The sequence below is a fragment of the Capricornis sumatraensis genome, chromosome 7, assembly GCF_032405125.1.
Source record: "Capricornis sumatraensis isolate serow.1 chromosome 7, serow.2, whole genome shotgun sequence".
NCBI classification, from domain to species: domain Eukaryota; kingdom Metazoa; phylum Chordata; class Mammalia; order Artiodactyla; family Bovidae; genus Capricornis; species Capricornis sumatraensis.
Genome location: NC_091075.1, coordinates 106,470,381 through 106,481,420, shown reverse-complemented (window position 1 = coordinate 106,481,420; position 11,040 = coordinate 106,470,381). Strand labels below are relative to the sequence as shown.

The 11,040-nt window shown below is 46.2% G+C and overlaps 1 protein-coding gene across 1 annotated transcript; it reads right to left on the bottom strand.

The window, feature by feature from the left end:
- Nucleotides 1–4,489: 4,489 nt before the first annotated feature.
- Nucleotides 4,490–8,836, bottom strand: CYTL1 (cytokine like 1). The gene is made up of 4 exons (XM_068974983.1): nucleotides 8,684–8,836; nucleotides 6,226–6,270; nucleotides 5,949–6,077; nucleotides 4,490–4,573 (listed from the first exon to the last, which is right to left on the bottom strand). The coding sequence occupies exons 1-4, from the start codon at nucleotides 8,834–8,836 to the stop codon at nucleotides 4,490–4,492; spliced, it is 411 nt and encodes a 136-aa protein (XP_068831084.1).
- Between the last annotated feature and the right edge of the window lie 2,204 nt (nucleotides 8,837–11,040).

The window sequence follows — 11,040 nt, the reverse complement described above, 5'->3', positions numbered from 1 at the left end:
GTCTCAATGAGTTAGACACGACTGAGTGACTTTCACTCACTAGCAGAGCCGTGAAATGAACACTTCGAGTGCCTATTTATCTGGAATCTCTTTGCCACTCTTTATCAGCTGTCTGGGAAAATCGCTTAACCTTTGACCCCAAGGGCATTTCTTACATTGTAAATTGGGTTTGAGAACACCCAACCTGCAGCAGCATCATTGTGAAGGTTCAGTGGGCTAGTGTGCTTGTGTGCCTGGCATCCACATTTAGCCTCTGACAGGAAGTGGTAGATGGTGGTAACAAAGGGTTAGTTTGCTGCACCTTATCAGTTGAAAGACTGACTATCGTGGGTTGAATTTTGTCTCCCCAGAAGACACCCTGACATCCTAACCCCTCAGATCTATGAATGAGACCTTATTTGGAAATAGCATCTTTGTAGACGTTATCAAATTAAGATGTAGTCACACTTTATCCTAAACTAATAATTGGTATCCTTGTAAGAAGAGGACATTTTTGTTTCTTTTGCTTTTTTTTTCAGCTTTATAGAGGTATGATTTTCAGATAAAACTGTATATATTTAAAATCTACAGAGTGATGATCTGATGGAAGTTATACTTTGTGAAATAACTCCTACAATCTAGTTAATTATTACATTCTATCATTACTTATTTTACTTGTGTATGGTGAGAAATGCTTAGAATTACCAAATCTGCTACCAAATTTCAAGGGCACAGCACAATTATTAACTACAGTCACCACACTGTACATGACATTCTCAGAGATTATTCTCTTATAACTAAAGCTTTCTACCCTTTGACTAGTATCTCACCATCTTCCCCACTCCCCAGGGCCTGGTAACTACCATTCCACTGTTTTTATGAGTTCAACTTTTTTTTTTTTTTTTCAGGTTCCATATATAAGATCCTACGATGTTTGTCTCTGACTGGCTAATTTCACTTAGCGTAATGTCCTCTCAGTTCATTCATATTGTTGCAAATGGCAGGATTTCCTTCTTTCTCATGGCTGATTAATCATTATATATAGCCATAAAATTCTTCATCTGTTCACCCATCAATGAGCATTTAGATTGTTTCCATGTCTTGGCTTTTGTGAGTACTATTTCAGCAAAGGTGGTTATGCAGATATCTCTTTGAGTTCCTAATTTCCTTTCTTTCAGATATTCTCAGAAGTAGGAATGCTGGATCATACAGCAGTTCTATTTTTAATTATTTGAAGACCCTCCATACTGTTTTCCATGACTGTACCAATCTACACTCCTGTCAAGTGTGTTCAAGTATTCTCTTTTCTCTGCATCCTTGCAAAGCTTGTTATCTGTTGTCTTTTCCATAAAACCCACCCTAACAGATATGAGGCGGTGCTTCATTGTGTTTTTGATTTCCACTTCTCTCCTGATTCATAGTGAGAAATGATCATCATTCAGATGATCCTTTGCCCCTTTAAAAATCAGATTGAAAGTGAAAGTGAAGGTTGCTCAGTCGTGTCTGACTCTTTGAGACCCCATGGACTATAGTTCATGGAATTCTCCAGGCCAGAATACTGGAGTGGGTAGCCTTTCCCTTCTCCAGGGGATCTACCCAACCAAGGGATCGAACCCAGGTCTCCTGCATTGCAGGCGGATTCTTTACCAGCTGAGCCGTTACTTGGAATTTTTTGCTATGAGTTGAAAATTTTCTTATATACTCTGGGTATTAACTCCTTATCAGATATATGGCTTGCAGGAATTTTCTCTCATTCTGCAAGTTTCCCTTTCATTTTGTTGATGGCTTCCTTTGTCGTGCAGAAGCTTCTAAGTCTGATATAGCATCACTTGTTTACTTTGCTCTTGTAGCACGCATGCTAGATTGCTCTAATTGTGTTCAACTCTGTGTGACCCCATGGACTGTAGCCCTCCAGACTCCTCTGTCCATAGGCTTCTCCAGACAAGAATACTGGAGTGGGCTGCCATGCCCTCCTCCAGGGGATCTTCCTGACCCAGGGATCGAAGCCAGGTCTGCTGATGCAGGCAGCTTTGTTACCATCTGAGCCACCAGGGAAGCCCATACCTGTGCTTTAAGTGCGATAACCAAAAAACCATTGCTGAGACCAATGTTAGGGAGCTTTTCCCCTATGTTTTCCTCCAGTAATTGTATCATTTCAGGTCTTACACTTCAGTTTTTGATCCATTTTCGTGTGTAGTGTAAGATAGGGGTCTAGTCTCATCTTTCCTTGTGACCAATTTTCCCAGCACCATTTATTGAAAAGACTGTCTTTTCCCCATAATGTGTTCTTGGTGGCCCTGTCAAAGTTATGCACGGGTGTGTATCTAGGCTTTCCGTTCTCTTCCACTGTTCTATGTGTTCTGATCCATCCGTCTGTACTATACTGTTTTGATTATAGCTTTTAGCATAACCTGAAATTAGGATGGGTGATGCTTTGAGCTTTGTTCTTTCTCAAGATTGTTTTGGCTTGAGAAAACAAGCCAAACTACATATGGCTTGTTCTGTTTCTGTGAAAAATGCCAGTGGAATTTTGATAGGGATTGTCTTGAATCTGCAGATCTCTTTGCATGTATGGACAAGATTTTTATTTTAATGGTATTAATTCTTCCAATCCATGAAAATGGGATAACTTTTCATTTATTAGTGTCTTCCTCCATTTCCTTCATCAATTCTTATTGTTTTCAGTGTACAGGTCTTTTACCTTCTTGGTTAAATTAATTCATATGCATTTTATATTTTTTGATACTATTGTAAATGGGATTTTTAAAAATTTCCCTTTCTGAAAGTCTGTTGTTAGTGTGTAGAAATGCAACTGATTTTCATATATTGATTTTCTCTCCTGTAACTTCAGTGAATTCACTTATTAATTCTAACAGGTTTTCTTTGATGAGGTGTTTAGCATTTTCTGTATTTATGATCATGTCATCTGCAAACAGAAAATTTACTTCAGGAAGAGGGGATTTTGGACACAGAGACACAGACGCAGGATACATACCATGTGTTGACGGGGAGAGAGATTGAATTGATGTGTCTACAGGCCAAGGAATGCCAAGGATTGCCAGAAACCACCAGAAGATGGGAAGAGACAAGGAAGGACCCTCTATCCTAAAGCCTTCAGGGAGAGGAGGACCCTGCCAGCCCTCGATTTAGGAAACTCTAGCCTCCAGGACTATGAGACAATACATTTCTCCTATTTAAGCCCCAGTTTGTGGTACCCTATTACAGCAGCCTTGGGACACCAGGACAGTTACGCTCTGCACTTGTGCTTCTAAATGGAAAAGCATAGCTTGCTAAACCATTCTCATAGATCATCTAAGTCAGAGACACGAAAGATCAGGGAAGGAAGGAAAGTATGGCCCATGCGTACAAAAGGAAGGAGAGAAAACAAAAAGCTCCCCGGTGTGGCATGTGAGCTTTTAAAAAATCAGTATTTAGAAACCTTTTCAACAATCCAGTTACTTAACTGAGATGATACTGTTGATTTCATGAATTTATTAAGCAAGCATCCTTCACCTGCAGAAAACCAGCCTGGGTCACTGGGGAGAGTGTGGGCTTTGGAGCCCCTGCATTCAACCCAGGCTCCCCACTTACCAGCTGGTGACCTTGGGCAAGTTACCTAACCGACACGAGCCTCAGCCTCCTATGATGCCCATGTCTAGGTTTGTGATGAGCCCTCTCTGAACCGATGTTTATGAAATGTCAGGTACCGCACTGCCATGGATACGATGCAGGATACAGTCTTCCCCAAACATAAACTGGAACATCTTCTGATGCTTTGAAAACAGATTTACACAAGTGGCTTGAAACAGACCCAGAAATACCTATGCTTGATGGAAAGAGGGGGAAAGACGTATCTTGCTAAAAGCAGTGACTTGCAGAAAGAGCATGAAATAAACACCCTGACACCCACCTTGGACGGAATACAGCAGGACACGTGTTTCTCACTGTAATGATAGTCTTTATTTGATTTTCATCACCTTTCAATGAAAGAGTGGTTCCCATCAGCACTATGTCATTACAAACCTTACAAATACATCTTACAGGCAGTGAAATTTCTTCTAAAAAATGAAAGCTAACTGTAAGGAACATTTGTAGTTGAAAAAGGTATAAAATAGAAGCGTGATTAAATGGAAGCAGGTTTCTATCAGGAGAGAAAAATGGTACCACCGCGCCATTAAAGTAGTACTACAAACATACTATTTTGCTTGTTCTCAAGCTGACTGTTCATACGAGAGAAGCTGATTTGCCCTTTTCTTCTCAGTGACCAAATCAACATGCTTGTGTATCTAACCATCCTGGCAAGACAAAAACAAGGGGGAACGAGAAGCAAAGCTTCTAATTATGTTCAGAATTGATTCCAAGGTAGAAGCACAAGCTGTGGTTTCCAGAAGGTGAAGAAGAGAAACTCGTGAGTTTCAAGGAGAGCTGTGGGAGCCGCGGGTTTAGCCTGTTGTGTCTGGGCAGCTGACATAACTTCATGCCCCCAGGTTCTTCTCTGGTCTGAACTGCCTTAGCTCTGATGATCCGGGAGGACCGTGGTCACTAGGATTGGGTATTCTAACGCGTTGCAGTCATCCGACAGGAACACCAAATCCTGAAAAAGATGTGCAATAAACAGGAACATCACTGAAGGTGGCCACAGAGCCCACACACAGCAGTAGGGCTCCTGGCTATCCTCAAAGGCTGTTCAGTTGTTCCCCTTTGTGTGAAAACATCACCCGTTGAATCTCATATTCCTTTGTTATTGAATTCACGTATGTGTGTTGGTTGACCAGATGGATGGATAGATGGGTAAAGAGCAACAACTCTGGGCCAGGCATCAGGGATACCAGGAGTAACAGCACTAGGTCTCACCCTCAAACACTTCAGAGTCAATTGAAGCGTTCTCAAACCGTATTACAATTATGCTTTCTTCCTCTCTCCCCAGCACCACCAAGCAGAGAGAGGAATGAAGAGGGAAGTGGTGGAGTCGGAAAAGCATGTCTCATCCCTGATGCAAAGTAACAAATACATCTTTTTAAAATATGTATTTATTTTTATTTTTTTGGCCATGCCAGGTCTTCTTTGCAGCATGTGGGATCTAGTTCCCTGACCAGGGATCAAACCTAAATAAATCTTAATAAAACTTAAAGCTAGAAATCTGAATAGCTGAGTATTAAAGTTTCCTGGGTCAGGCCTGGTGCTCGGCATTCTATGTTTAGTTACCTTCTTTATATGTTTAATCACCTTGCTAGAGATCTTATTACCAAGGAGTTACTGCAGCGCTCAGCACACACATGGTCAGGGTGTAGGTACTATTATCCTCCCAGTGATCTCAGGAGATGGGTACTCTGCATGAATGAGGAAACTGCGGCTCAGAGGGGGAGAGGGTGTGAGCCTCCGGGAAGCAAGACAGGGATGAAGACAGGGGCTCAGGTCCTCCGGGAAGCAAGACAGGGATGAAGACAGGGGCTCAGGTCCTCCGGGAAGCAAGACAGGGATGAAGACGGGGCTCAGGCCTGCCTGATGCTGAAGCTTGTGCTCTGAAGACCACATGGCCCAGCTTTCTACATCTAGCCAGCGCTGATTCTCTGCTCTTCCTGTCTCCTTCCCCTCTGATGCGGAGTCTTCCCATCACCGAACACACCCAAAGCCTCTCCCCTAGAAAGTCTCCTCTAACCCAGTCTCCAGGGTGTGGGAGTTCTCAGAATTCCACAGTTCTCATCTCACCCCATTTGACTGCTGGCAGAATCTGTTCTATACGATTTTCATATGGTCCTGGGTGCTGCAGGTGGGGCTGGTGGAGGTGGGGAGCCTCGTTGAAGTCCCCAGCCCTTGGCAAGAGCAACAGGGTTGAGGAAGGGCTTTGTGAACTGGAAGCACCCCATAAGCTTTTCTCTTCCTCCTGCTGATTCCCCTGTTCCCCTAACCATTCTCTTAATTTCTTGACCTATAACGAGTAGGAAAAGAACGTTCAATGTGCCACTCACTCTCCTGCAGAACGAGTTCATGATGGTGTATAGTTTCCGCACTTTGTCCTTCAAGGCATCCACCTGGGCCACCTTCCAGCACTGGGGTGATGCCACAAAGTCCCGCAGCTTGGCCAACACACAGTAATTCTGCGAGTGGATAACAGGGAGGGGTCTCGTGGGAGAAGTCAGTAGTCAGAGGGCTAGGAGCTGGGGGCGGCTGGTTCTGCTTCACCAGATGTCTCCCTACCCCCCAACCCTGCCCCCCAACCCCCTGCAACAGGCAGACCACTCTTACATGTATATCCAGATACAGCCTGGGCAGGTATCTCACACACGCCTCCTGTGGAAAGGGAAATGGCTTTCTGGGATGCCCACAGGGACACACCCCAGCCACAGAAGTCTCTCTGCCAGCCCCCAGACAGCTGGCCCAGCCCCAGATCCCTGGGGACTTCCTTGATGCCGACATGCACATACAGTCTTGTACCGTCTGCCACATTCCCCCAGGGTCAATTGCTCTTCTAGAATTTGACTTTTAGAATGCAAACTTTATGTCATATACTATGAGTTAGGGAACTGTTTCATATATGTGTGTACAGAGAGGGAGATGTATATAAATATGTGTCCATATATATGTATATGTATATTTAAACAGTTCTATAACTATAGTCTGAGGGCTTCCCAGGTAGCTCAGTGCTAAAGAACCACCTTGCCAATGCAGGAGAGGCAGGAGATGCAGGTTGGATCCCTGGGTTGGGAAGATCCCCTGGAGAAGGAAATGGCCACCCGCTCCAGTATTCTTGCCTGGAGAATCTCATGGACAAAGGAGCCTGGCAAGCTACAGTCCATGGTACCAAAGGAATTAGACATGGCGCAGTGACCGAACATGCATGCATGCGTAATTGTAATCTGGATAGAGTAGTACGTGTAACATATACTATAGGAATAGGAAGCTGTATATATAGTTATACTTTTATGTCACTCTGCTTCACTTTTGCTTCTGTGCTGGCCTGAAGCCCGAAAACCCAGATTCTGGTCCTTTCCAACCAGTAATTCCCTGTTGCCAGGGATAGATATTCTGTTTTGTGACTCAGTTTCCCAGTTGTGAGGCTAGAGAGTTAGAACACGTAATCTCTCCACTTCCTTCCAGCTCTGAATCTATGCATTTTAAGTTTTAAAATCATGTTTGTTTTTTTTCCAAGATGATTGCTCTATGTATTTGGGCTTCCCAGGTGGTGCTTGTGGTAAAGAATTCACCTGCCAACGCAGGAGATGTAAGAGATGAGAGTTCGGTCCCGGGATCGGAAAGATCCCCTGGAGGAGGGCACGGCAACCCACTCCAGTATTCTTGCCTGGAGAATCCCATGGACAGAGGAGCCTGGCAGTCCATGGGATCACAAAGAGTTGGAAACGACTGAAGAGACTTAACATACATGCCTGCTCTGTGCACCAGTGCTCGACATATCTAATAGCAGGGAATCTGTGGATAAAGTAGGATGCTTCAATACAACCAAGTGCTATTTCAAAGGAATGTTAATTTGACGGCATTGTTAGAAAGTAAACTGCAGAACCGCTGTGCTCTTTGTTTCGATTTGTCTATACACACAAACACTTGGATTGGATACCTATGCACAGATCAAGAACTGAAATCCTATTCTCTGAATGTGATGGCAGCAGGTCACCTCTAGGTGGTAGGATTGCAGTAATATTTATTTTCTTCTTTGTCTTCTGCCTTTTCTGTTTTCGAGGTGTATGAGCTTCATAACTTAAGAAAAAATACACATTACTTAACTTTCAAAAAGAAACCACAAAGGAGGTGTTAATAAGGTATCACAAGCCCCACATCTGAGGCTTATGATGAAGGGTTATGTGAAGGGTTCACAAGTGGTAAAGGGACACTTTTAAATTTTGCCAGAGCTTTGAAGTTTAACTCAGTTTGTATCTACACTGGAAGAGCGGTCAGGAGGCCAGATTTTAGCTCTGGGTGGCTCCTTAGGGACTCTGGGTTCCGAGCCCCTGCGTCTTCCGCTTGACAGGACAGTGAGAACAGTGGCTGAAGGCCAGGACTGTTCACACTGGGCAGACTGTGTCTGCATTCCAGTTTGCAACCTTCCAGCTGCCCACAGTGCGTCTCACAGCTCAGGATGATGAGATTCTCTGATTCGGCTGGATAATTTGCTCAGGTCCATAGCAGGTAAGAGGTGGGGCTGGTTCAGGAGTCACCCCATTAGCTCCTACTGGGTAGTGGGGAGAATAAACAAGCTGAACTCCTTGGTCCTCCTTAAGCTGGAGTTCTACACTCTGTGGGAACTTTTCTTCTCTCTCTGTCTGTCTGTCTGTCTCTCTTTAGATTTTAAAACAGATCCTCTTGATATTTGCTAGCTTGTTGCTCTTCAGTCGCTAAGTCGCGCCCGACTCTTTGGGACCCCATGAATTGCAGCAGCCCAGACTTCCCTGTCCTTTACTATCTCCCTGAGTTTGTTCACACTCATGTCCATTGAGTCAGCTAGTTATAAACAGAAGTTCTGATGTCTTGGATTGCATTTTCTTTGTAGTAAAGAGGAAGCACAAACGATGGACATTTAATAGGACGGAAATAAAGCACAAATACCCTGGAAATTAACATTGACTGGAAAAGAAAAAGAGCATTTCCCTCCCCCGGTCCCCCTCCAGGCCCCAGTCCAAAGGCAAATTTTTGAGAACTGGGTCTGCATGGACCTCCCGTCCTCATTCAGGTGGGGGCCGAGGGCACTCACCGAGGGCTCAGTGGCCTGCAGGCTCTGGAAGTCAGAGGTGATCTCCCGGCTCAGGGCCAGCATCCGAGAGTAGCAGGTCGGGGGAGCCGGCCGTGTGGCGGGGAGCCCAGCCAGGAGCAGCAGCAGCAGCAGGGGGAACAGCTGGGGTGTCATGGTGCAAAGGTGGCCTGACTGCAGCCTGGGCCAGCTGCCCCTTTAAGCAGAGGTCTGGGGGTGGTCCTCCGTGACTCCTCTGTTTCCTGTGGGGCCCAGCCAAGGCCAAGGCCACGCCTACCTGGCTGGGGGACACTGGAGCCTTTCAGACCTGAAGCCCCCACCACCCCTGTTGAGAGAAGAGGCTGTCTGGGCTGGGGTGCCGGACACTTGGAAAGGAAGCAGGGTCTTCCTCTCACACAATGAGCAATAGAATTTTCTCTCTTGGCAGGCGCTCTTCCTAAAGTGGCAGGACTGGTAGATGAGGGGAGGACAGCAGAGAGACAGGATGGATGAGTGGGTGGTTCAACGATGGGGCAGTCAACCCTTTCAGTTAGAATGGGGACTGTTTTGTTTTTTAAACTGACTGATCTCTTGGAGCAGAACTGGATGGGATGGGGGTTAGGGACCAGAAGTGATGGATCGAGCATCAGTGATCCAGAACTTGGGATCAGGCAGTTGGGTATCACCATCCACCCGCCACTGACTGGCCAGCTGCCCTCTGAGCAGCTGCATCTCTGCATCTGGAAGATGGGCTCATGCTAGTACCTGAGATGGGGGTGTGGGAGCATCCCCCAGGCTGGTCCACTTCAGGCTCCTGGCACAAGCCCTGGTACAGAGCAGACCCTCAGAAAGGGTGGGTTCTCCAAATATCTCTCTCTTTTTTATTCACTTGACTGCACCAGGTCTTAGTTGTGGCCTTGGATCTAGTTCCCTGACCAGGGATCGAACCTGGGCCCCCTGCATTGGGAGCACAGAGTCTTAGCCACTGGACCAGTAGGGAAGTCCCCTGACTATGTCTCTTTTAGCAGTGATGCTCGGCAGGCTGCTCTCCTGTAAACAGAGGAGCATGGGTACCAGTTAAAGGAATAAGCACTGCGCTTAGGTGCTCAGTGGATCGAGTGTCACCAGCTTCTTTGATGATCTTGGGCAAGTTTCTTAACTCTTCTCTCTTCTTAACTAGGGATGATAAGAGCATGGTGAGGAATAAAAGATGCTGAGCTATTATCACAGCTGGAGCTAATGTCACTGTCTCCTTTCCTACAAGCATCCTTGGGAGGTAGGGACAGAAAACAGTCCCATTTTCCAGGTGGAAAAATCGAGGCTCACAGAGTTCCAGCAATGTGCCCAAGGTCGTTAAGCTGGAGGCAAATGGATCCCATGAAGCTCTGTGCTTTACCTGTTTCCCGTTCTCCCACCTCACAGTGTGGAACTGGGGAGGAGCAGGATTCTTGCAGTCAGGGACTGAGCTCTTGGGCTACCCAAGACCAAGGAACAAGCTGGGAGAAGGAGCTGTTGAAAGAAAAGAAGAGTCTTCCTTAACATCAAGCATCGAATATGCACCAGCATGAGGCATCAGCCTCATTTATACAACTACACAGACGTTGTCACAAATGTCACGAGCCTTACAGAAAGTCAGTAAAGTGGGTGGGGTTATTCCCATTTCCCAGATGGAAAAACTGAGGGCCTCAGGGGCAATGAAACTGTCTGAGGTCACAAGGTCAATAAGGAGAGACAAAGCTGTGGACCTGTGTTTGCCTGTCTCCAAAGCTTGTCTCACTGCAGGGAGGGCAAAAGAGGAGTCAGTCAGGCACACATTCCCGGAAGAAAACAACCAATGGGGAAGACCAGAGGGTTAAGGGAAAGGAGCTTGGTGTTCTGGATGTGGGGCGGCATCGAGGATCAACAGCAGGGATGAAAGTCCAGCTCCAGCCCCTCCTTGTCTCTGCCCTGAAAAATCACTTCCTGATCCTGGTGCCCATCCTCTGTCCGTAAACAGAGCAGCACCCCCGGGGCGGCTGGAGGTCCTTGCCCACCCTGACGCTCTATTTTGCTACTTTTCTGTGTTCAAGCCCCGGGCAGGGCTCACAGCTTTGCCTTCCTGTTTGGTTTAGAGCCTGTTCTCTAAACACTTTAAGTGAGAGGGCCTGGGGACTGCCTCTTGGGTGTCCTCTCAGACTGGGCGTGTGTTTGGAGGTGCAAGCGGCAAACACAGATGTGTTTTCCTTCTGAATGAAGGGGTCTCCTCACTCCCTCTGTGGTGGTGCCTGGGGTGTGGGCCTCCCTGGCAGACAAATCAGCCCCAGCCGGGAATTCCAGTCTGCTTTGAAACGCCCCAGGGCTTCTGGATGTGCTCATGGAAGGAGCTTTAAACTCAGGACAGG

Excerpts from the sequence above, each read along its gene's own strand:
- CYTL1 (XM_068974983.1), bottom strand. The coding sequence starts at position 8,836 with ATGACACCCCAGCTGTTCCCCCTGCTGCTGCTGCTGCTCCTGGCTGGG. Across the intron at positions 6,271-8,683 it reads TGCAGGCCACTGAGCCCTCG|GAGGCGTGTGTGAGATACCT; the intron begins GTGAGTGCCCTC and ends CCCTTTCCACAG. Across the intron at positions 4,574-5,948 it reads TGAACTCGTTCTGCAGGAGA|GATTTGGTGTTCCTGTCGGA; the intron begins GTGAGTGGCACA and ends CATCTTTTTCAG.